Here is a 21934-nt window from a genome sequence, read left to right as displayed (position 1 = left end):
ACACTGGTACAAAAACTGCCAGGTACAGGGAATGTATGGCTCTCCAACAGGTGCTCAGTACCCCGAACTGTGGTGTCTGCTGTAGGCCGAATAAAAAGTGGTCTCACGTATGTTTATGTTCTTGCAAACAATATCTATCTATATATAAATATTCCCACCTGCGTGCACGGATGTAACACCCTTCCTCCATAACCGCTGAACTGAATTCCAACAAATTTGGCCACAATGTTCTATGCCCATCAGGGAGGGATCTCGCGTAAAAATCTTTCCCAAAAAAGCACACCTTTCACACCTAAAATAATGATTAAACACACAAAAAGTGGCGCCCAAATTAAACATCACCAGCAGAAGGTCTGAAGACTCCACAACAGCATCCAATAGAAAGACAGATCGCACGCTGCTGCCTCCAAAGCCACGCCACCAGATGACATCACAAAATTCCACAGCAACCAACTGAAAACAGGCCTTTTGCAGCAACGAGGCCCAACATTGCCCAGCAGACTGAATAGGCTGCAGCAGACTAGGCTGCTTTCCAGAGGTAGGGGCCTGCCTGGGCGGGATGGGGGCCCCAATAGGGGGCAGGGATAGGTAATGGGTGAGAACAGGGTGGGGGGAGACACAGGGTTGAAACCTGCCCTCTCCACAGTATCTTGCCTCGGCTTTGCAGACTAGGCCACTTTCCAGACTAGGCCAAGTGGAGGTAGGGGCCTGCCTGGGTGGGGGATGGGGGGCGAATAGGTCATAGATTGGGACAGGGTGGGCCCAATCACAGGGATGAACCAGGGGATGGGGGGAGGAGGGACAGAACAGGGTGGGGGGAGACAGGGTTGTGCCTATGTAAACATAACACACGAAAAACAGGGGGACTCTGAAGGTGAGGGGAGTCTGAAGTGGGACTCAGAGGCTCCATTTAACAAACTGAGCCACCGCAACGCGTGGCAGGGCCAACTAGTTTAAAATATAAATATACTGTATAGCAAACACACATACATAATTTTCATCAAGGCCACAATATGCAGGAAGGAGAGAATCCATATTTTCATCTTCCAACACAATCCTAATGAAAAGCAGACATAGACAGAGCTATTAGACTTAGGAGAAAAGCTCAGCTCATAACTTTATTGTTTTCATAAAGCTTGTGGTTAAGAAAAAATGAGTTAGTTAAACCTCCCCTCTACATGTTGTGATCTTGATGACAATAATGTTCTCTTGCTGCTGGTGTGGTTTCTAATTAGCATTTTGTATCTCTTCTAGTTTGATCGTGTGTTGTCCCTATAAAGTAGTGATGGAATGTGATGGATAATGCACACAGTATATTAATTGCAACAGTGAGAACAACAAATGGAGGCATAATTTTATGTCTTTGAGCATGATGGGGCAAAAATCTCATTGAAAGACAACCATAGGCTTTGGAACAGAAAAAAAATTTGCACACCGGGAATGGTAATGATTCAAGGATTTTGAGGATCTAAATGCAAGACCACATGTTTAGATCTAAAAAAAAAAAGCAAATTGAAGGCTCAATATCTGAGGGCTCAGACAAGGCCTCAGATACTGATATGTCTAAAGGCAACACTTGCCCACAGAAAGGTGGGGAAATGGCAGCAGTTATGGAGGTTGATAGAGACTCGGATTTCTACACTGACAGAATTTGCCAAGCCCTAATATGTGACTGGACCACTGCATTGGCACCACTTGCACAGAAATTTGAAAACCTTTCTAATAAAAGAGAACTCTCAAACTGCAAATGAAGAACTGATTTTTGCCACCACTAATCAATCTGAAATACAATAACTGCATATGGCCACGGATTCTTGCCCTGTAGCTCGAGGAACAACCAGAAAGAAATAGATGTAAACGTTTTTGAATCAGCCTACCAGAGAATTAGGAAGGGGGAGATATGACCAAATCATCTGTGGAACACTTTGGAAGGATTGGATACTAATGTTGAATATAAATACCCCCAATCAATAACATATGTGGAGAGGCACACAGAGTCCCTGGAGGCTTAAATATTATGCAAAATGTGATTAGAGGTGATATGTACTATGCAAATTGATGATGCTATATATGGAGAAGAGGGTTTGTAGATTGTCTCAAAAGGTCATTATTTGTCACAGTACAATAGACCTAGTTCTCACAAACAGTACAAAAGCTGATGAACGTATGACTGGACAGTACCATTTTTGACTGTGCACGTGATTTAATGATTTACCATTCCTTCATGTTGAAAAGTGGGGATAAGGGTTTCTATCACATAGAAAACATGGGTTATCCCTGACCGTTAGCAATGATGATTAGGGCTGATGGGAGCTGTAGTCCAAATCATCTGTGGAACAGTGTTGGCTAAAAAAAGAGAGGCATATTGGTAACATTGTATCAGATAAATCGAGACACAGCTGTAGCTCAGTGGTAATCTGTTTTGCATGCAAAAGGTCCCAGGTTCAATCTCTGGCAACTGCTGGTAGGGCTGGGAGAGAGCCCCTATCTGAACAGCAGCTGCCAGTCACTGTAGACAGTATTGAGTTAGATGGACCAGTGGTCTGACTCAGTGTAATGTAGCTTCCTATGTTCCCATAAAGGTTATTAGAAACTGAACTTTGTTTCACAAACATCTTCTAGTTTAAGGTACAGACTCATCTGTTGGGAAGTACAGTGGCTATTGTGATTTTGAGAGGTTGCCTTAAATAGACATTGTTTCCATCCCAAAAATGGGCCTGAAATTGATTTGAATTCATCCTAATTATCATCCAGAATCATCCAGAACACTCCCTCTCCTGTTTCTTTAATCCATGAATGGGGAAGCTGTGGTTGTCTAACTCCAATCAATCAATCAACATTGCCCATATTGGCTGGGGCTGATAAGAGTTGGAGTCTCAAGAACAATGGGAAGGGCCACAGATTCCTCATTCCTGCTTTAAGCTACTGTCGTCCAATGATATAGCTGTTATACTGAAGAAATTATTGAGATGCTTATTTACATGTGTTATTTTATTAAATTTTGTCCAAATAAGCTATAAAAACATCTGCTAAATAACTGTAAATGCACAAGGCAAAGTGCTGCACTGTAATAGCTAAAACAGTGTAAGAGGACAGATGGGGGCAAACCATTAAAACACTCACTTATTGACTCTATCCATAAATGTTTTTTAAAAGAGGAAAGATAGCCTTTCAGATGGTTCTGATACTTTGAGAATAACAGAAAAGGGTTTGTAAACTTTCACAATTGCACACAATTTTAAAAATCTAAGAACTGTAGAAGAAAATAAAGAACATGAATATTGAACACAAGTAAGCCTTCCAATCTTAAACATCATAAACAGTATTCATGAACAGTGCTATGCTTTATACAAGCCAATCATGAAGCAGCATCAAACTGAACTATTCCATATTTCCCAATGATCATCCATTCAGGTTCAGTTTTAGTAAGCTGTTCACCTTGTCCAGGTTTCAGCCCAACCTGGATATCACATTTTAGCGTTCTTAAGCTACAGAGGGGGGCAGGGTGAAAATTGTTCAAGGCTTGATGGAATGGCACTGTGAATTCCCACTTCCGATCAGCTATCAACTTTCTGTAGTTCAAATCACCTTTAAAAATAATTAAATTTGACTTCTGCAATTCACTGTACAAATCAGGAGCCACTTGAGCCATCCTACAATATTCATGTGGTGATGTCCAGAACAAGTGATCATGATAAATCCAGACACCACTTTTCAAATAGCCCTCCCAGGAGATACCACACCTAGACATCCCTTTGTGATTAGCTGACTGCATTTGCTTAATTGTCCAATTCAGGTCACGCCTTGTAGTATCTGACACATACCATGGGATGCTTTTCCCATGGAAATGAATTTCAGTAGCTAATTTGGAGGATAACAAGAAGTCAGCCAGTATAAGGTCAGCAGTAAGTTCAAAACCAGCATTATCCAGGACTATGTCAAGTCTAGTAGTCTGCTTATTCATGTTCTTTTTGTTTATAAGCAGTGACCAAAGCTTTTCCATGTGATCCACCAAGATAAAAGGTTTTAACTCTTCCACAGACAGTAATGGGTCAGACTTCTGAGAATTATCTGCCCCAGCTGACATTGACAGGTCACACTTATTACCCCACAGAGAAACCTAAAGAAGGAAAAAGTACACCTTAATCTGTATGCCAAGTGATCCTTGCTCTACTATACACCAAGTGCATCTTTGAGGACTGCAGTTGAGGGGCTACTAACAAGAGAAAGTCGGTCAGAGTTGGAATATTTCTTTTTACTCCCATTGAAACCAATGGGGTTAGAAATGTGAAAAGGCAGTGGGTTAATTCCCAAAAGGCAAATATAATATGAATAAAAATTAATATGAAATGTAAGAAAAATGAGAATTAATCCACTTCTTTTGACCTTGAACAGGCTTAGGATGTAGCCGTTCCTCTGCCAAGACACACTTACTTCCATAAGACTGTTCTGTCAAGTTCCAATCCACTAAGCCAGGGAACCTCAGGCTCAGGGGGGCAATGTGACCCTCCAGTTCTCCTTCTTTTCCTCCCTCCCTCCTTCTAATGTGTTATGCATGAAACACCTGTTAGTGAAAGAACATAGCTAAACCAATAAAAACTAAACTTGTTAGTTGAATACTAACAAGTGATGTTACAGAAAAGTTGAGACCAAAGTATAATTAATACAGTTTCTGCTTATGCATTTAGAAGCCAGGGGTTAGTAGTTTTCTGCAGTTGGGTTAAATTATTAATCTCTCAGTATAAAGCAGTCTCCTGATTTAGATAAGAAGGGACGGGGAACCTGTGGCCCTCCCAATGTTGGACTTCTAACTTCCATTATCTCCATCAAACATGGCCAATATATATGTGCCCTCCTATAGCCCTATGTCGTTTTGGAGAGGCCCTTAAATGTTGTAGAAACTTTCTGAACCTTCTCTCTCATGGTAAAAGCTGTAGCAATTTTTTTTTGGCAGCATGCCATAATCAGGTTTTGGCAAAGGAGAGATCAATACCTATGAATTAATAGTTTGGCAAACTACAAAAACAAAAAGCATGCCAACGATAATAATTGATATACTGATTTCATCATGGGAAGGTATGTGTATGACTGAGAATAAATGCCAGAAACACTCCATAAAAATATTTTTGCCTTAGTTGTTAAATCCGCTATGTGCATGGAACAGATTTGGGGCTCCATGTATTATTCCAGGTCATCTGTCATGCTTGTTTCTAGGCCTTAGTAGTCACTATTTTCAACAGTATTGCAGAGAACAGTGTATGATGAGTTGGAGGTTTATAAGATACGAACTCACTTAAAATGATTCTGATGGCCTGAATAGTTTCTGAACATATTATCACTAATGGTTTCCATTAGGTCATATTTTAAACAAGAAATTTAAACTGGATCTTAACATTACAGAATATGTGCAGCAGATAAATTATTTAAACAAAAATTACTACCACTTTTACCTGTAGCAGCTTCAAAAATTCCTCCTTCAGGGATTTTTCATCTAGGCCCTTTATGTTTTTCAACAGCTCTTGTAGATAGGTGCTTAAAACAATAATAGCTTCCTGAGATTCAAAGAAACCATGATCCTTTTCTTTTTTAAATACATCATAGTCATTGATAGGTGGACTAAACAGAAAGGATAGAAACATAATAATACATTAGTTTTTTACATCACTGAATGTCAAAAACTGTCTCCCATAGCTGTTGCAGTCTCTGCTGAGACCGTATGTCATGTCTAGCATGGTGCTGGAGAATCGGTGTCAGCTGATGGGGCCTGAAGATGTGGACACAGTCATGGGTGTAGCCAGGATTTATGCCCAGGGGGGGGGGGCAGAACCTCAGCTAAATATTTTTATTTATTTACTTGCAGAGGGGAGAGCTCCGCTCCCGGCTACACCCACGGACACAGCGCTTGCAGCAGTGTGTCCAAGCTCTCTTATGACTGGATGGGTTCAGAATGTAGCTCACAGTTCTCTGTATAAGGGTCCCCAGTGTCCTCAAGGAGGGAGTAGTGTGGTCACTTCCTCTCTCTTTTTTTTTTTTAAAAAAAAGTTTTATTTGAGATTTTCTTGTGTTACAAAACAAATAAATGGAGGAAAGTACATATAGCATCTCTATTTCTGATTTATAGAGCCTTTTTCACATTTCATTTACATTGTGTATGAGACACTATCATTCTAGAAATGCAGTTGGGGGGAGGGGAGAGGTGGAACGGTAACGTTATTTTGTTCTATTGCATAGCATTTGTGTATGGTATCATGTCAGCATCATATGGGTAGGGCTTTTATTTGTACATTTAATTTTTATTGGCATTGTGAGAGAGGGTCCAGAGCCTGGTTGATTGTGTTCAACTGTTTGCAGGGTTCTGGTTACAGCCGTGTTGGTCTGGGTCGAAGTAAAATAAAAAAAATCCTTCAGTAGCACCTTAAAGACCAACTAAGTTTATATTTTGGTATAAGCTTTCGTGTGCATGCACACTTCCTGTGTGAGGAGGGTTGTTGGGTCAGGTTAGTCATATTTCATATGCTGCTTGTTGTGCTGTGTATGTGATAAAGGGGAACCACACTGGGGTGAATGCGTTACTCTCCACTTGATAAGAGTTGTGTGTTGCCGATGGAAAGCCTGTTTAAAAACCTATCTTGCTTGACTAGAGCCTACCAAGCCAAATTCACAGTTTTACCGCTAGTATGTTGGGAAAGATTGAGGGCACTAGGAGAAGGGGACGACAGAGGACGAGATGGTTGGACAGTGTTCTCAAAGCTACGAACACGAGTTTGACCAAACTGTGGGAGGCAGTGCAAGACAGGAGTGCCTGGCGTGCTATGGTCCATGGGGCACGAAGAGTCGGACACGACTAAACGACTAAACAACAAATATAAAGACCTAAACAGCTTGGAATCAGCTGACTTGTGGGACCACCTTTCCCCATATACCTGATATTTTAAGTTGGAGATGCAGTTAAGGGTTCCATGTTTGTGTGGCTACTACAAGAGAGAAGGCATTTAAACATGACTGCACCTAGGTTGTGGAACTCCTTGCCTATTACTATTAAGCAAGCACCATTGGTACTTTGCTTCAGCTGCCACTCTTGTTGACACAGGACTGTATGTTCTTGCGTATCACTGTCCAGCTGCTGGCAAACTATTTTTTATATTGTATGATGGATGTGTTATGCTTACCACTGTTTACTATCCAATATATAAGCCTATGTACTTACTTCCGAGCGAGTGCCTCATGAATTCTACGATACATATAACACTCTGTATATAGCCAAGGAGACTGAAACCAGCTTGGTGGTCCATCTGATAATTTTTGATGATATTCTAAGCACTGGTTCCACAGAGTGGTGTCATGGAGGCTGTCATTCAAGGAAGTCAGTGGCTTGTCTGCCTGCAGCTCATCTCGTAACTTGGTGAGAAGGACTATAACGTTCTTCTGTGCTTCAATACCTTTCTAAAATAAAGTAGGAAATATTTTCAATCAAATGTGTGTGTTGATAAAACTTACTTTCCCCCCACAAAAAAACAAATCTTATTTGATACATAAAGTGCTTCAAGCACCAGAACAGCTATAAAAAGCCATTTTCTCACAAACAACATAGTACCGTATTTGAATTAAGCAGAATGAACATTGGCATTGCTAACCTGTCTGTGATTGTGGATGTTAATCAAGTAAATGTGGTTTAGAGTTAGAAACAAATTTCTAAGACCGGGGTTGCCAACCCTGTGCCCATGGGGCATGGTGGTGCCTGAAAGACTTTAGCTGGTGCCCCTAGACATGGTAAGTTATAAAGGAAAATGTATAGATACGTTTCTAAGCAATTTATGTGAAATGAGCAAACCTGGCTGCTTTTACCAGTCAGGTGTTTTTAGCTGATGAGTGAAGTCAGAGCTGTGATTTGGGCGCTAGGTAATAGGAATCCACAGGGTCTTAAGGAGACACTGTTTCTACCTTAAATGTCCTTTCACTTTTCCTGCTTCTGTCTTGTTTTGTGTGCAAAACTTCAACAGATTAGGCATGCAATCCTGGGAAAATTTTCACTGTGATTGTATCCTTAATTTTGTGTTATGCCATGGCCACTCCCATAGCAGTCATGTTGTTATATTACACCTCCCATGATAGCCATTTTGTGACTGGAACCCCCAGCATGTTCTCAAAGTTAAAAACTTAAGGCCAATGAAAATAACTGGCAGCAGATTCAGGACAAAAGAAAATGCTTGTTCACACAAAGCATATTTTATTGATATCACAGTGCACAGTATGTGACTGCCGCAAGTTAAATGGCTTGAATGGGAATGGCAAATTAACGAGGAGGAAAAGTCTTATCACCATCTAATAGTAACAATGGCTAAACGGCCTCGGTCCTGTATACCTGAAGGAGCATCTCCACCCCCATCATTCAGCCCGGACACTGAGATCCAGCGCCGAGGGCCTTCAGGCGGTTCCCTCATTGTGAGGAGTGAGGTTACAGGGAACCAGAGGACTTTCTCGGTAGTGGCACCCGCCCTGTGGAACGCCCTTCCAACAGATGTCAAGGAAATAAGCAGCTATCCTATTTTTAAAAGACATCTGAAGGCAGCCCTGTTTAGGGAAGTTTTTAATATTCAATGCTGTATTGTTTTAATATTCGATTGGGAGCCGCCCAGAGTGGCTGGGGAGACTCAGCCAGATGGGCAGGGTACAAATAATAAATTTAATATTACTACTACTACTACTACTACTACTACAGAGAACCTCCATGTTCATAAGCAGCTATGCTACTGCAACCCAGTTGATAGTGAAATACAGTGGAAGATGCCTATTCCCTTCATTGTATCTAGTTTGCCACTGGAGAAGCATAATGCTGGATAAGACAGACCTCTGGTCTGATCTAGCATGGCTCTTCACATGTTCACATGAAAGCTGATGTTCTCTTCTAGGCATTCGAAACAATTCTCAAAAGGTATGGGTAGACCTAAGATTGCCAATAAAATGTCAAGAGAGAAAAGGTCAAATATACTGATTTCTTACTTCACCATGTTCTTCAAAGAATTCATTTTTATGTTGCTCCAGATTATTGATAACTCTATTCAGGATTACTGGCAGCTTGTCTTTAATTGTATTGTATGCAAAGGATCTATGAAGAACAAAAAAATGTATCTATATAATATCTAAATGTGTATATATAGCAATGTATCCTTTTCTTAGGATTTAAATATTTTTTTAATATCACAACTTTCTCCCTATGGAGTACAGTACCTGAAGTGGCTCACAGCATAAATTAAAACATACAACAACAACAAAATTGTTGTATGCATCAAAACACTGTAGCCCCAGGCTACAGTCCTAAACACACATCACAGTAGGGTGGGTTGGCCTGTTACAAAAAATAGAGCACTGTCCTATCAACCTGTCTTGGCTCCTGCCTTCTAACACAGCCAGCCCAGGGGGTGGACCTGGTTGTCAGTTTCCTCTTCCTTGGCCTCAGTGCTTCCTTTGTGGAGTTTGGAAGTGGGGTGAATGGGTACAAAAGTAGGATTAGTTGGTCCCCCGTCATTAGTTTTGCCTACTCTTGGCCACCCTACCAGTCATCAGGTCAGGATTAGAACTATTAATGTCGTAAACTTATTGGACACTTCCACATAGCAGTTTTTATAATAATAGAAAAAACTATTGGATTTTCCACAAAAACCATAAATTCACGTTAAATAGGGAAATACAGCCATACCTCGGTTTAAGTACGCTTCGGTTTGAGTACACTTTCAGTTGAAGTACTCCACGGACCCGTCTGGAACGGGTTAATCCACTTTCCATTACTTTTAATGGGAAAGTTCACTTCAGGTTAAGTACGCTTCAGGTTAAGTACAGACTTCCGGAACCAATTGTGTACTTAAACCGAGGTACCACTGTACCATGGTACATTTTGATGTAGCTGTGAGGATTCAGGTAAGGAGCACAGAGTCCACAGCGCACTGCTGTATGGAAGACCCAACTGTCACTCCATGCTCCCTCCAACTCTTATATTCAAAGTTGTTTTTATTATCTGTATTCTAATACGATTCGTTTTTCTATTGTTTTAATTCCCTTACACTTTATTTTTTTTTTAAGATCATTTTTGCAAGTTTCTAGCTTTTCGTATTTCATCCGCTTTGTTGTCATTTGTGCAAGCCGCTTTCAATCCCGGTGGGGGTGGGGTGGGGTGTGAGGATAATAATAAAAGTCCTGTTGAACACAATAGGATTTATGCCGTGAGAGAGAGAATGCTTACGATGCTCTTGCTAGTCAAGGAGGATGGAAAATTGATTTAAGATTAAATCTTAATAAAGCCTTGTGCGAAAAAGGAGACTTTGGACACCGGCCTTGTGCCCAAAGCAAACGTGGCACAGGATCTTAGGGTCTTGGTACGAGCGGGGGGAAGACCCTGGACACGAGCTTCCTCTCCCAGCCCCATTTCGCAGAGCCCCAACGAAGCGGCGGCGGCGGGACGCACCCCTTCAACTTGCCCACGAGCTGAGGCGGCAAAGTTGACGCCGGCGCCGCCATTTTGCTTCCCGGCACGCCACCCGGCGCAGCTACGCGCTTTTCCAAGCAACGCCTGTTCTCATTGGTCGGCGGCTGCGTTCCCTCGCGCAGCAGCCTTAGGAAGGAGGGAGCAGAGCGAATCAGCTCCCTCGGTAAGGAGGTAGAGAAGAGAAGGGGCGGGCGGGCGGGGTTGATGCAGAGGAGCGGAGGATCCTCCTCCTCCCCCCCCGCCCTCGAAAAAAAAAAGGCCCATGGTCTCCTTCTGAGTGGCTGTTCGAGATGCGCGCGCATGGAGACGACTCCGATTAAAGCGCCCGTCCCAGGGCTGCGGCGGTTCCCCTGAGAGACTTTCTTCTGTCTTCTTCCGTCCTCAGTAGGACCGGGCGCAGCTGGCTTCCGCCTCGTATCGTTGGCGCTGAGTAGCCAAACTTGGACAGTGTTCTCGAAGCTACCAAAATGAGTCTGACAAAATTGCGGGAGGCAGTGGAAGACAGGAGTGCCTGGCGTGCTCTGGTCCATGGGGTCACGAAGAGTCGGACACGACTAAAGAAGAAGCCAAACTTGCGGCTGCGGAGCGAAGAGACGCGAAGAAGTGGGAGGAGTTGCGACTGTAGTTAGGAATCATGTGTACTGTATATTCTATTTCCGCAGACTTACAAAACGCAAGGGAGAAGGGACGGGGAGGAAAAAATTAAACTCAGGCACCAATTCTTAGAACAGTTGTTCTTATAATGACCAGCTGGCACAGTTGATGGGTAGGAGGTGCCTGATAGAGCTGGGCTTTCAGCAAATCTGATGAGCCTTCTGCCTCCCACCTCTCCCACTGAGAGGGAGAGGATGGAGCTGGTCACAGCAGAGCCAATGGAGACACTTCTAAATTATATATGTAGAGGCAGCTACCATTTTGTGCACCTCCAATTGATGCGTGACCCCCCCCCCATGCACGTGTTTTCGGCGCTGGAACGGGCTTAAGCGCAACCACGGACGGGGAGTTGCTTGTCATTAATGTCTCAATTGAGATTATCCCATGTTGTCAGTATCCCTGAACAAGAGTCTGGGCTCTGCAGTAGACTTAAAGCGTAAGATCAATCTAGGCAAGACAAACTTAGAGGAAGAGGGACAGACTATACAGATGAGGAAATACTGTTCCTGGGTGCATACTCTTCTTTAAGGGTGAAGGAAGACCCTTGGACCTGGGATTGTTATTGGAGAACCAGGTGGCAATATTAGCTGATTCTTAATAATTACAGGAATAGAAAATAGATCTTGCCACTGTCTCACTGGCAGGGAGGTACAGAGGTGACAGCCCAACTTAGATGCTCATGTAATTTTGTATGCATTCTAATGGACTCCAACTAAAGAAAGTACTCCCAGCACCACAATTTTAGCATCATTGTGGGTGTAATAGAGGGAATTTGAAAATCCATTTTGATTCTACACTTTGATCCTATAGTTAAGATAAAGCTGCTTAACTATCCTTGCACCATGACTTTGAGGAGGTCCATTGATAAGATGCTGGTGTTGGAAAAACAAGAGCTTATTGGGATTGTGGAACTGTTTCAACAACTGAAAGTACAAATGAAAAGCCAGAATATATCTAGAATTGTGTAAGATGACTGCACCTGAATAGCTGCTTGTATCATAAAGCCATCTACCCAATAGTACTATATTAATTTATAATAATCTAAAGCATTATACCATAAACTATATTTCACAAGTCTCTTTATTTAAAATGCAGACTAGTGTGTGTACTTCTGTTGGGAATTCACTGTTGTGATTTCATGGACTGCCTAACCAAATAGACAAAAACCACACTTAGATATTCTTAGCAGCACCAAAGGGACCTCACCGGAGCGCAGACCTGAGGAGTGTGTACAAAGGTCCCCACCCATTGTTGGCCTCGCTGATGCAGTCCAAAGGAAAATAGAATGTACAAGGTGCCATCCAACCCAGTGACATTTGTTCTCCAACTAAATAATATAACTGCCTCCCAAATACTTTAGCAGGGTAGGGAAGGCCCTTTCCTCCTCACATTGTCCTCTCTATCTGCTGCAACACTCATCCATTGCTATATCTCCTCTGCAATTAATGAAATTGCTACCTCCTCTTGGGTTCCATGATCACTGCAGATGGTGACAGCAGTCACGAAATTAAAAGACACCTGCTTCTTGGGAGAAAAGCAATGACAAACGACAGCATCTTTAAAAGCAGAGACATCACCTTGCCGACAAAGGTCTGTATAGTTAAAGCTATGGTTTTCCTAGTAGTGATGTATGGAAGTGAGAGCTGGACCATAAAGAAGGCTGATTGCCGAAGAATTGATGCTTTTGAATTATGGTGCTGAAGGAGACTCTGGAGAGTCCCATGGACTACAAGAACATCAAACCTATCCATCCTGAAGGAAATCAGCCCTGAGCGCTCACTGGAAGGACAGATCCTGAAACTGAGGCTCCAATACTCTGGCCACCTCATGAGAAGAGAAGACTCCCTGGAAAAGACCCTGATGCTGGGAAAGATTGAGGGCAAAAGGAGAAGGGGACGACAGAGGACGAGATGGTTGGACATTCTCGAAGCTACCAACATGAATTTGACCAAACTGCGGGAGGCAGTGGAAGACAGGCGTGCCTGGTGTGCTTGAAGACAGGCGTGCCTGGTCATGAAGAGTCGGACACGACTAAATGACTAAACAACAACCTCCCCTACCTCAAAGCCCCTGAGCATAAGCAGGAAGGGAAAAATGGGAACGTAGTCTCACCCAATTGCCAATACAGTGGTACCTCGGTTTGTGAACGCAATCTGTTCCACGGAGGCGTTCACTCGCCGAGGTATTTGGTCGCCGAAGGCACGCTTTGGCACATGCACGAAGCAGATAGAGCGCTTCTGCGCATCCGAGTGCCGCGGAACCCGGATGTAAACACTTCCGGGTCCGTGGCGTTCGTAAACGGAGGCATTCATAAACGGAGGTAGGCGTAAACCGAGGTTCCACTGTAATCATGTGAGGGCAAAGCCTTCCATCTCTAGTTGTAGTTAACCCACAGTGCTACTTAAAGCCTAGCGTAGCTAGAAAGTGGAAAAAGGTGTTCCTTATATGCCAGGTTATTTATTTAAACTCCCACCAACTGATGCCGATAGCTCTTATACTGGAGGAAGAATTCAAGTCTATCCATTGAATCCATTTGAATCCATTTATTTATTTAATCTAATCTTGACCAGAGAAGTTCAGGCAGATTTAAATAAAGAGTTGAGCTACAGAAAAACCAAAAACTTTTAGCAAATCAAAGTGCAATATGTTGTCATTAATGTTAGAATAGAGGTCAGACAAACCGCAGCTACTAAAGCTGCTCTCACTCAGTGTTTCCTCTGTCAAGCGTTCTTTACTTACAAATATCCAAGAATGAAGTTTTCATTTTTTAAGACCATGAATATCAGAAAAGGGTTTGTAAAATGCCACAATTGCACACCACCTTAAAAATAGCAGTAAGACCCGTAGAAGAGAACATGCATATTGAAAGCCAGCGGTCTTTCAACCTTGACCAACAAAAGCATTTAGCACACCACTGTCCTTTAAACTTTGCACATCAATCATGAAGCAGCATCAAACTGAATTATTCCATATTTCCCAATGATCATCCATTCAGGTTCAGTTTTAGTAAGCTGTTCACCTTGCCCAGGTTTCAGCCCAACCTGGATATCACATTTTAGCGTTCTTAAGCTACAGAGGGGGGCAGGGTGAAAATTGTTCAAGGCTTGATGGAATGGCACTGTGAATTCCCACTTCCGATCAGCTATCAACTTTCTGTAGTTCAAATCACCTTTAAAAATAATTAAATTTGACTTCTGCAATTCACTGTACAAATCAGGAGCCACTTGAGCCATCCTACAATATTCATGTGGTGATGTCCAGAACAAGTGATCATGATAAATCCAGACACCACTTTTCAAATAGCCCTCCCAGGAGATACCACACCTAGACATCCCTTTGTGATTAGCTGACTGCATTTGCTTAATTGTCCAATTCAGGTCACGCCTTGTAGTATCTGACACATACCATGGGATGCTTTTCCCATGGAAATGAATTTCAGTAGCTAATTTGGAGGATAACAAGAAGTCAGCCAGTATAAGGTCAGCAGTAAGTTCAAAACCAGCATTATCCAGGACTATGTCAAGTCTAGTAGTCTGCATATTCATGTTCTTTTTGTTTATAAGCAGTGACCAAAGCTTTTCCATGTGATCCACCAAGATAAAAGGTTTTAACTCTTCCACAGACTGTAATGGGTCAGACCTCTGAGAACTATCTGCACCGGCTGACAGTGAAAGGTCACACTTATTGCCCCACAGTGAAACCTAAAAGAAGAAGAAAAAGTACACAAGTCATGTGAGGTGATTAATGCCTTGTTGCACTATCTATCACATATATTTAGATTCAGATTTAACAGCATACTTGAAAAAGCTGGATTCCCAGTAGTCAGCTGTTTAGCAGAGAAGTAAGGAGAATCAATCTCCTTACTTCTGAACAACTGATTGAGGGGATTCAATCTTATTTTTAAAATATCAGATACCTTTGTTGGATTAAGCTGGGGGACCATGCACACAGCACCCATTTACATAAGCTATTCCCTATCATGATAGGTTTAAGGATAGGGATAGGGACACTGAAGCCTTCTTCCAAGTACGTATATCCCTTATTTAGAGCAGAATGCTGATTTATGTGAAAAAAATATCATTTTATTATTTATTCAATTCATATTCTGCCCTTCCTCAGCACAGCAAATCATCTTGTGAATTGTGGAGCACAGCTAACTCCCAAGTTTCCAAATTCAAAAGCAGAAACTACATCAATCATATTTTAGTCTCAAGTTTAAGTAATGTTTATTAGTTTTCAAGGAATGGGCATCACATCAATAACTTTGTCAGGACACCAAAATCAGGTTCCAATGAAGAATAAGTGACAACAGATTATAAGTGAGAAAAGAAAAACAGAAGGAATGTAAATGCTATTTTGTGAAAGATAATCAGGGGAAGCCATTGTTAGCATAAATCCTATACAAGGAAAGAATGCTGCAGAATGTATAGCAGAAAATAAATTTCAGAGAAATTATCATCTCAAAAACATCTATTTCAGAGCTGTGAAATAGATTACGTGCATGAAAAATAATTATGTGCTCGTTTCTGTGTCCCAGTATTAGAGGTGCAGCTAATGATATGAGAATTTTACTCACCGTTTAAAACAATATTGCAGAGAACAGTATATGAGTTGTTGAAGGATCTTAACTTTCTTAAAATTATTCTGCTGGCATGGAATAGTTTTTCAACATTTCTTATCAGAAATGTGATACGTCTGATGTTTTACATTAGGCCATCTTTGAAACAAGAAACTTAAATTAGAGAATTTGTGCAACATTAAATAAACAGTATTACTAATTTTACCTGAAGCAATTTAAAAAATTCCTTTTTCAATAAATTTTCATCTAGCTTCTCCACGTTTTTCAATATATCTTGCAGATAAGTACTTATTAGAATTATAGCTTGTTGAGATTCAAAGAAATTGTGTATCTTTTCTTCTTTAAACACATCAAAGTCACTGATGAGTGGACTAAACAGAAAAGAGGGAAAACATTAATTAGTTTTTGACCTTAATAAATACTGAAGACCACATCCACATGTTGAGCTCCCCGCCTCACCAATTGCTTACCCTGTGACATGGTGCTATGTTGTATACTTCCACACCCCAGCTCAAAGTCATTGGCTTCATTCACAAAATGCTACGCCAAATACATGAACAAGTGTACTTGTGCATAGCTAGGGCACTTCACTCCTTCTTGGGTCCTGCTGTTGCTACGCTATTGGGAGCTAAGCCATGGTTTGGCTTAGAGTTACATGTGAATCTCGGCTTGTGGTTTGTCTTACTCCAAACCTTAGTTACAGAGCTCATTGTTTGTCTAGAAAAAAACAAGCTAGGAGCACATTCACACATAACCCTAAGCCAAACCATGTGCTAGCTCTTGGTAGTGAAGCAGCAGCGGGAGGCGTGAACTACCTGTGATTTCCTAACTGCACCAGCACATTTGCTTATTTATGTTAAGCCACACTTTGGCTTAGGGTTATGCCTGAATTCGGACACATAATGTAACACTCAGCCAACCCATGGCTTAGCTCCCATAGTGTAGCTACAAAGAACAACACGAAGTTCCATCCTTAGTCAAACAGGTTTAATTTTACTATGTAAATGTTAGAAAGGTGTTTGAGAACAAATACCAAAGTTCTCAGATTCTCCCTGCCCCTGCTCATCATACTTGTAGCATTCATCATCCCTCCCACCACTACTCTCTTTCCTTGGCTAAGAGTAGAAAGCAGGAATGTTTAATCTGGAGTTCCTATTTACCAAATAAGATACGCGCAACAAATAAATAAAATCAGAAGCTGCCTTCTGCATTGGTCCAATGTAGTTCAATACTGTCTACCCTGAATGGCAGCAGCTATATGAAAGGTTTTCATACAGAACATTCCCATCCCTACATGGAAATGCCAGGGATTGAAACTGGGAACTTCTGCATGATAAGCAGATCTCTATTACTGAGCTGCAGTTGTTCCCTATTACCCAACTCTGACCAGTGGTTTGGTTGTAGTACACAAATGCATGAGAAGGAAACAACAGCTTGAGTTATAAATATACCAGGAATATTTCACATTTCCCCCCTCCCTTATTAACACACATGGCCCCTTTCTAATAAAAATGACAGAAATACAGAAATCAAATATCTGAAGTTGTTCAATATAAAATGTTATTTGTTATTTAAAATAATTCATAAGCAAAGCACACATTTCTTGACATTTTAAGGAACTTTTATGACCTTTCATAGAGAAACAATTCCAAGCAATAATATATAACAAATAATCATTGTAATTATGAAACACAGAATGGTTTCAAAATTGAAACGAACTTTACATTTTTTTCTTCCCAAGAAACAAGGTATTCCTTCATCCTTCCAGGAACAGGAGAAAATAATGTTAACAATTTTTTCCTCATCATTTCAATGTCATCTGATAGGACTCCACATGCAATCTGTACTCCAGATTTTGGTAACTACTATATCCTGAGGCACTGTATAAGCTGTGAAAGTGGGTTATAAGTTACGTAAATTAATATAATTATTCTTAACACATCTTACTAACTTTACAGTATTTTTCAACTGATTTTTTTTCATTTGATGGCTGTTTTTCTATGGGTAGGGTTCAAAAAAGAAAGTACGGTACAGTAGTCAACAGTTTTCATTTCATTCAATTAAGCTGTAGGCTAAAGTGAGCAAATCACTTTACAGGTCTATCATTAATCAGAAAGCAAAGGAAGAAGAGAATTACAAGGACTTCAAAATTTGTAGCAAGAAGTGAAACTAAAATTCCAACTTGTAGTTATACTATACCTACTAAATTAGGTTTTGAGGTGGATTAGAAAATATTTAAAATGCATGAAATAGACAAGAGTCACTAGGAAGGAACAAAATTCACCTTCCCGTTTTCAGATGTTCCACTGGCACTCTGCTGTTGATCTGTGCACCACATAGCAGGTTTCAGAGGAAATAACCGAAGCCCAGAAATGGCTGTTGGACAGGGTGGTGTTTATTTACCCAAGCTGCTGCTATGTTGCTCTGACTCTTGGTGCCAGGTGCAAGAAGCAACTATCACTCTGTTGCTAAGTAGAAGTAGTCAGGAGAAGGAATAAAAAAAGGAAAACGGTAGGCACCTAAGATTGAGTTCTTTTCTCTGTTTTACCTTAAGCTTGAGCTTTATTCCCCAATTCCCCATCCCACAGACGGAAACCATACAACAGCAAACATCACACATACTTACTTCTGAGCGAGTGCCTCATGAATTCTACGATACATATAACACTCTGTATATAGCCAAGGAGACTGAAACCAGCTTGGTGGTTCATCTGATAAACTTTGATGATATTCTAAGCATTGGTTCCAGAGAGTAGTGTCAGGGAGGTTATCCTTCAAGGCAATCAGCGGTTTGTCTGTCTGCAGCTCATTCCGTAACCTGGCGAGATAGGCTATAGCTTTCTTCTCTGATTCAATACCTTTCTAAAATTAAGAGAAAATGAAGTGATAAGTGTTTTCAATCTGAATGTGTTTTGTTCATCAAGTTAGTTTTTCAATAAATTGTGGAGTTGCAATAAACTGATTGAATTCCAGTCAAAAGTGCCAGTCCAGAACCCATGTCAAACATGACAACCAAATGCTTTAGTCCATAGGTAGGTAACTTGTGGCCTCAGGGCCTAGGTGACTGAGACATTACAGGTTTATAAAATTACGCATGGCATGGGGAAAGTGGACAGGGAATTCTAGAACTTTGGGTCATCCGGTTAAACAGGTGGCAGCAGATTCAGGACAGAAAAGTACTTGGTCACACAAGGAATAATTTATGTAATTCACTGCCAAAGGATGTGATGATGGCCACTAGCTGAAAAGGCTTGAATGGAGAATTGAGACAAATGCATGGGCCACTGAGGATACTGGCTCTTTAGTTTGAGCTAGCAAGGGTCTTTGTATGTTCTTATGGAAGCAGAAAAATATTTCCTTAAGCATGCAGAAATAATTACAGAAAGTTAGATTTGCATAAGGTTTTTAAGAGAACAGCATTGAAAGAGAAAGAATAAAAGGCAGCAATTTCTTACTTCTCCATGTTCTTCAAAGAATTCATTTCTATGTCGATGCAGAGTATCAACAACTTTAGTCAGGATTAGAGGCAGCCTATCTTTAATTGTATTATATGCGAAGGATCTATGAAGAACAAAACAATAGTTTTAGGCTTGTAAATAGCCACTTCCATCACCATCAGAATCACCATCAGGCAACTTTATTGAAGTTAATTTCTACACAGAAGGAGAAAACTGCTGTGTTCAGATATTATGATAACCCATAATTATGTTGGGTCACAAAGTGAGCCGAGCCTCCTCCCAGGCTTGCATACTCCTTCCCTCCCTTGTTGTATATAAGAAGACAAGCTTGGAAAGTTTTACTTACATTTTCAATTAACCACTGTTCATCTTCTTGCTTGAACTTGACGAACTGGTTAAACTTTGTTTGAAACATTCCATATTTAAGATTACTGTAACCACAATTTATGGTTCAGATGGAATACCTAAACTGTAAAAAATTGAAATTGGAAGTGAAAGCTTCCCATCACCTTGTGGCTCTGGAGGAGAAGGAGCAAAGGGAAGGAGCCCAGGCCTATTATTCTTATAGACAATAAACTATGGTTTATCATGATGTCTAAACACAGCCTTCTTTGAAACCTCTCATACCTCTCCACACCACATCTCAATGCAAACACAGTATTTATCACACTGAAACATTATCATTGAAGCTATTAAGATTTTGCCCAACTGATATGCAGTCCTAAGCAATACACTGATTCCAAATATGAAAATTAAGCAGAAATATTACTTCCAAGTGTCCAGACTTGCAAAAAAAATGTTTTGTGGTCTTAATCTCACACAGTTTACCATGGAAAATAAAGGATGGATTATTGCAGTTCCATTTCATCTTCATATGTACAAAGCAACTTCCTTAAACCATGTCCCAGACCAATAAGAACTTGGTAAAATAAGCTTAAAACCAAAATGTCAGTCTTCAAACATTCATTTAATTTGTTGGAAGCTGCCTAGATTAGCTGGGGTTACCCAGTCAGATGGGCACCATATTACTACTACTACTACTACTTACTATTAACAAATAAACTTAGTTCTCTTCAAAAAAGAGGAGGGGAAGGAAAAGACAATGCCTTGTTTCTGATGTCAGTACATCTGAATTATTGTCTAGAATAGTAAGAAAATGTATGATTTGTTAATCAATGGCAATTTAAGTCCTATTGCTAGGTTTCAGAGTAGATAAACATATTTTTAAAACTGGTTTTCATAGAATTGTACAGTTGGAAGGGACCACAAGAATCATCTTGACCCCCCCCCCTCCACAGCCCTTGCACTGCCTTTCCAAAACCAGGTAAGGAGGCGCTTGGCTTTGGGAAGGAGGCATGAGGGCTCTGAAAAGGTCCTAGAACAGGGGTCAGCAACCTTTTTCAGCCGTTGGCCAGTCCACCGTCCCTCAGAACATGTGGTGGGCCAGACTATATTTTGAAGAAAAATTGAACGAATTCCTATGCCCCACAAATAATCCAGAGATGCATTTTAAATAAAAGGGCACATTCTACTCATGTAAGAACACGCTGAGTCCCAGACCGTCCGCGGGCCGGATTGTGATGGTGATTGGGCCGCATCCAGCCCATGGGCCTTAGGTTGCCTACTCCTGTCCTAGATTTCTCATGCCTCATTCCCAAAGCCTAGTTAGCACTTCCCAGTTTTGAGGAGGAGGCAGGGCTCTAGGACCCTGCCAGAGAGTTGTGGTGTGTGTCAACTTTTGGCCTCACTAGCGCCCCCCCCCCATGACAAGCAGGATGCAGCCCACAGGTTCTGTGTCAAATAAAACTGCACGGTTAAAATTAAATGTAATACGTGAGAATACAAACATATTGATTAAATAGCCCTCTGTCAAAGACATTGCTCAAATCATGATTTGGACATCTCAAACTTAGCTTCACATACGCTCTGTTCCTCTTACTTCCTGGTTTTGCCTCAAACCTGAACTGGAAACTCACTTCTAATTCTGGCTCAGAGACACGTATGGCTTATGCTTGGTTGCGACGTAATAGAAAACTTGGTTTTGCAAACCACCGAGTGATTTGCAGGAGGAGCAGGGAAGACGTGAATACTCGAAGCACGAGGGTTGGAGCGGAACCCAACCACCCATTGATAGCCGAAAAAGGCCAACTGTGTTCCTGGCTTCTGTTGGGAAACCTCCCTTTCCCAGTCAGAAGTGGTTTAAAGTGCGGGGAACAGACACCCATCTGAGACGGCAAATGCCACATTCGCAAATAATTCGAATCTGGAAGCCGGCTTTCCGTGCAATGCAAACTGGAGCTCGGAGGAAGAGGAGCAGAAATGGAAAAGAACGGCTCACTAGGAGTGCCGCGTTCTCAGCCGCCCCGAGCGAGGAGGGGAAGAGACCCGGACATAGATCCCTACCCTTGTCCCCTGGTATTCTTACAGCTCCAGCCTCCCCGCGAATGGCCAACAGTTCACCCCTCGCCCACCCAGTTCTCAGAGCCCCCGACGAAGCGGCGGAGACGGGACGCACCCCTTGAACTTGCCCGCGAGCTGAGGCGGCAACGTTGCCGTCGGCGCCGCCATTTTGCTCATTGTGGCGCCGACCGGCGCAGCCGCGCGCTTTCCCGAGCAACGCCTGTTCTCATTGGTCGGCGGCTGGGCTCCCTTGTTCAACGGGCTTAGGGAGGAGGGGCGCTGAGCAAAGCAGCCCTTCAGGAGCAGGCGTAGGAGGCGACGGCGACCTTCATCGGCGCTCTTGGGCGGGGAATATGACGTCGC

The 21934-nt window shown here is 41.8% G+C and overlaps 2 protein-coding genes across 3 annotated transcripts in view; both read right to left on the bottom strand.

The window, feature by feature from the left end:
* LOC118082005 (damage-control phosphatase 1) overlaps positions 1-10560 on the bottom strand; it is a 55937-nt gene extending 45377 nt beyond the window's left edge. The window contains exons 1-5 of one of the 2 annotated variants that reach the window (XM_035110574.3): positions 10460-10560; positions 9001-9106; positions 7208-7443; positions 5451-5616; positions 2977-4120 (exon numbers count right to left, since the gene is read on the bottom strand). In XM_035110574.3, coding sequence (XP_034966465.1) covers positions 3359-4120; positions 5451-5616; positions 7208-7443; positions 9001-9106; positions 10460-10512 — 1323 coding nt within the window. In that variant the 5' untranslated portion in view covers positions 10513-10560 and the 3' untranslated portion in view covers positions 2977-3358. Of the gene's footprint in view, positions 1-2976; positions 4121-5450; positions 5617-7207; positions 7444-9000; positions 9107-10459 lie in introns of those variants that run through there. The other variant, XM_088666275.1, reaches the window with a different exon arrangement.
* Positions 10561-13662: 3102 nt separating this feature from the next.
* On the bottom strand, positions 13663-21799 carry DCPH1 (damage control phosphatase 1). Its single transcript, XM_035108751.3, has 5 exons — positions 21687-21799; positions 19169-19274; positions 18340-18575; positions 15919-16084; positions 13663-14835 (listed from the first exon to the last, which is right to left on the bottom strand). Exons 1-5 carry the CDS (start codon positions 21746-21748, stop codon positions 14074-14076), a joined length of 1332 nt encoding a protein of 443 aa, XP_034964642.2. The 5' UTR covers positions 21749-21799; the 3' UTR covers positions 13663-14073.
* Positions 21800-21934: the final 135 nt, after the last annotated feature.

The sequence above is a fragment of the Zootoca vivipara genome, chromosome 3, assembly GCF_965207765.1.
Source record: "Zootoca vivipara chromosome 3, rZooViv2.hap1.1, whole genome shotgun sequence".
Taxonomy (NCBI): domain Eukaryota; kingdom Metazoa; phylum Chordata; class Lepidosauria; order Squamata; family Lacertidae; genus Zootoca; species Zootoca vivipara.
This window is presented reverse-complemented; position numbering and strand designations above follow the sequence as displayed.

What these genes read in the sequence shown, in the direction of transcription:
- DCPH1 (XM_035108751.3), bottom strand. Translation starts at nt 21,748, where the DNA reads ATGAGCAAAATGGCGGCGCCGACGGCAACGTTGCCGCCTCAGCTCGCG. An exon ending in CATGAGGCACTCGCTCAGAA is followed by an intron (nt 16,085 to 18,339) that starts GTAAGTATGTGT and finishes TTTTCTGTTTAG; the next exon opens with TCCACTCATCAGTGACTTTG. An exon ending in AATTTTTTAAATTGCTTCAG is followed by an intron (nt 14,836 to 15,918) that starts GTAAAATTAGTA and finishes TTCTTCTTTTAG; the next exon opens with GTTTCACTGTGGGGCAATAA.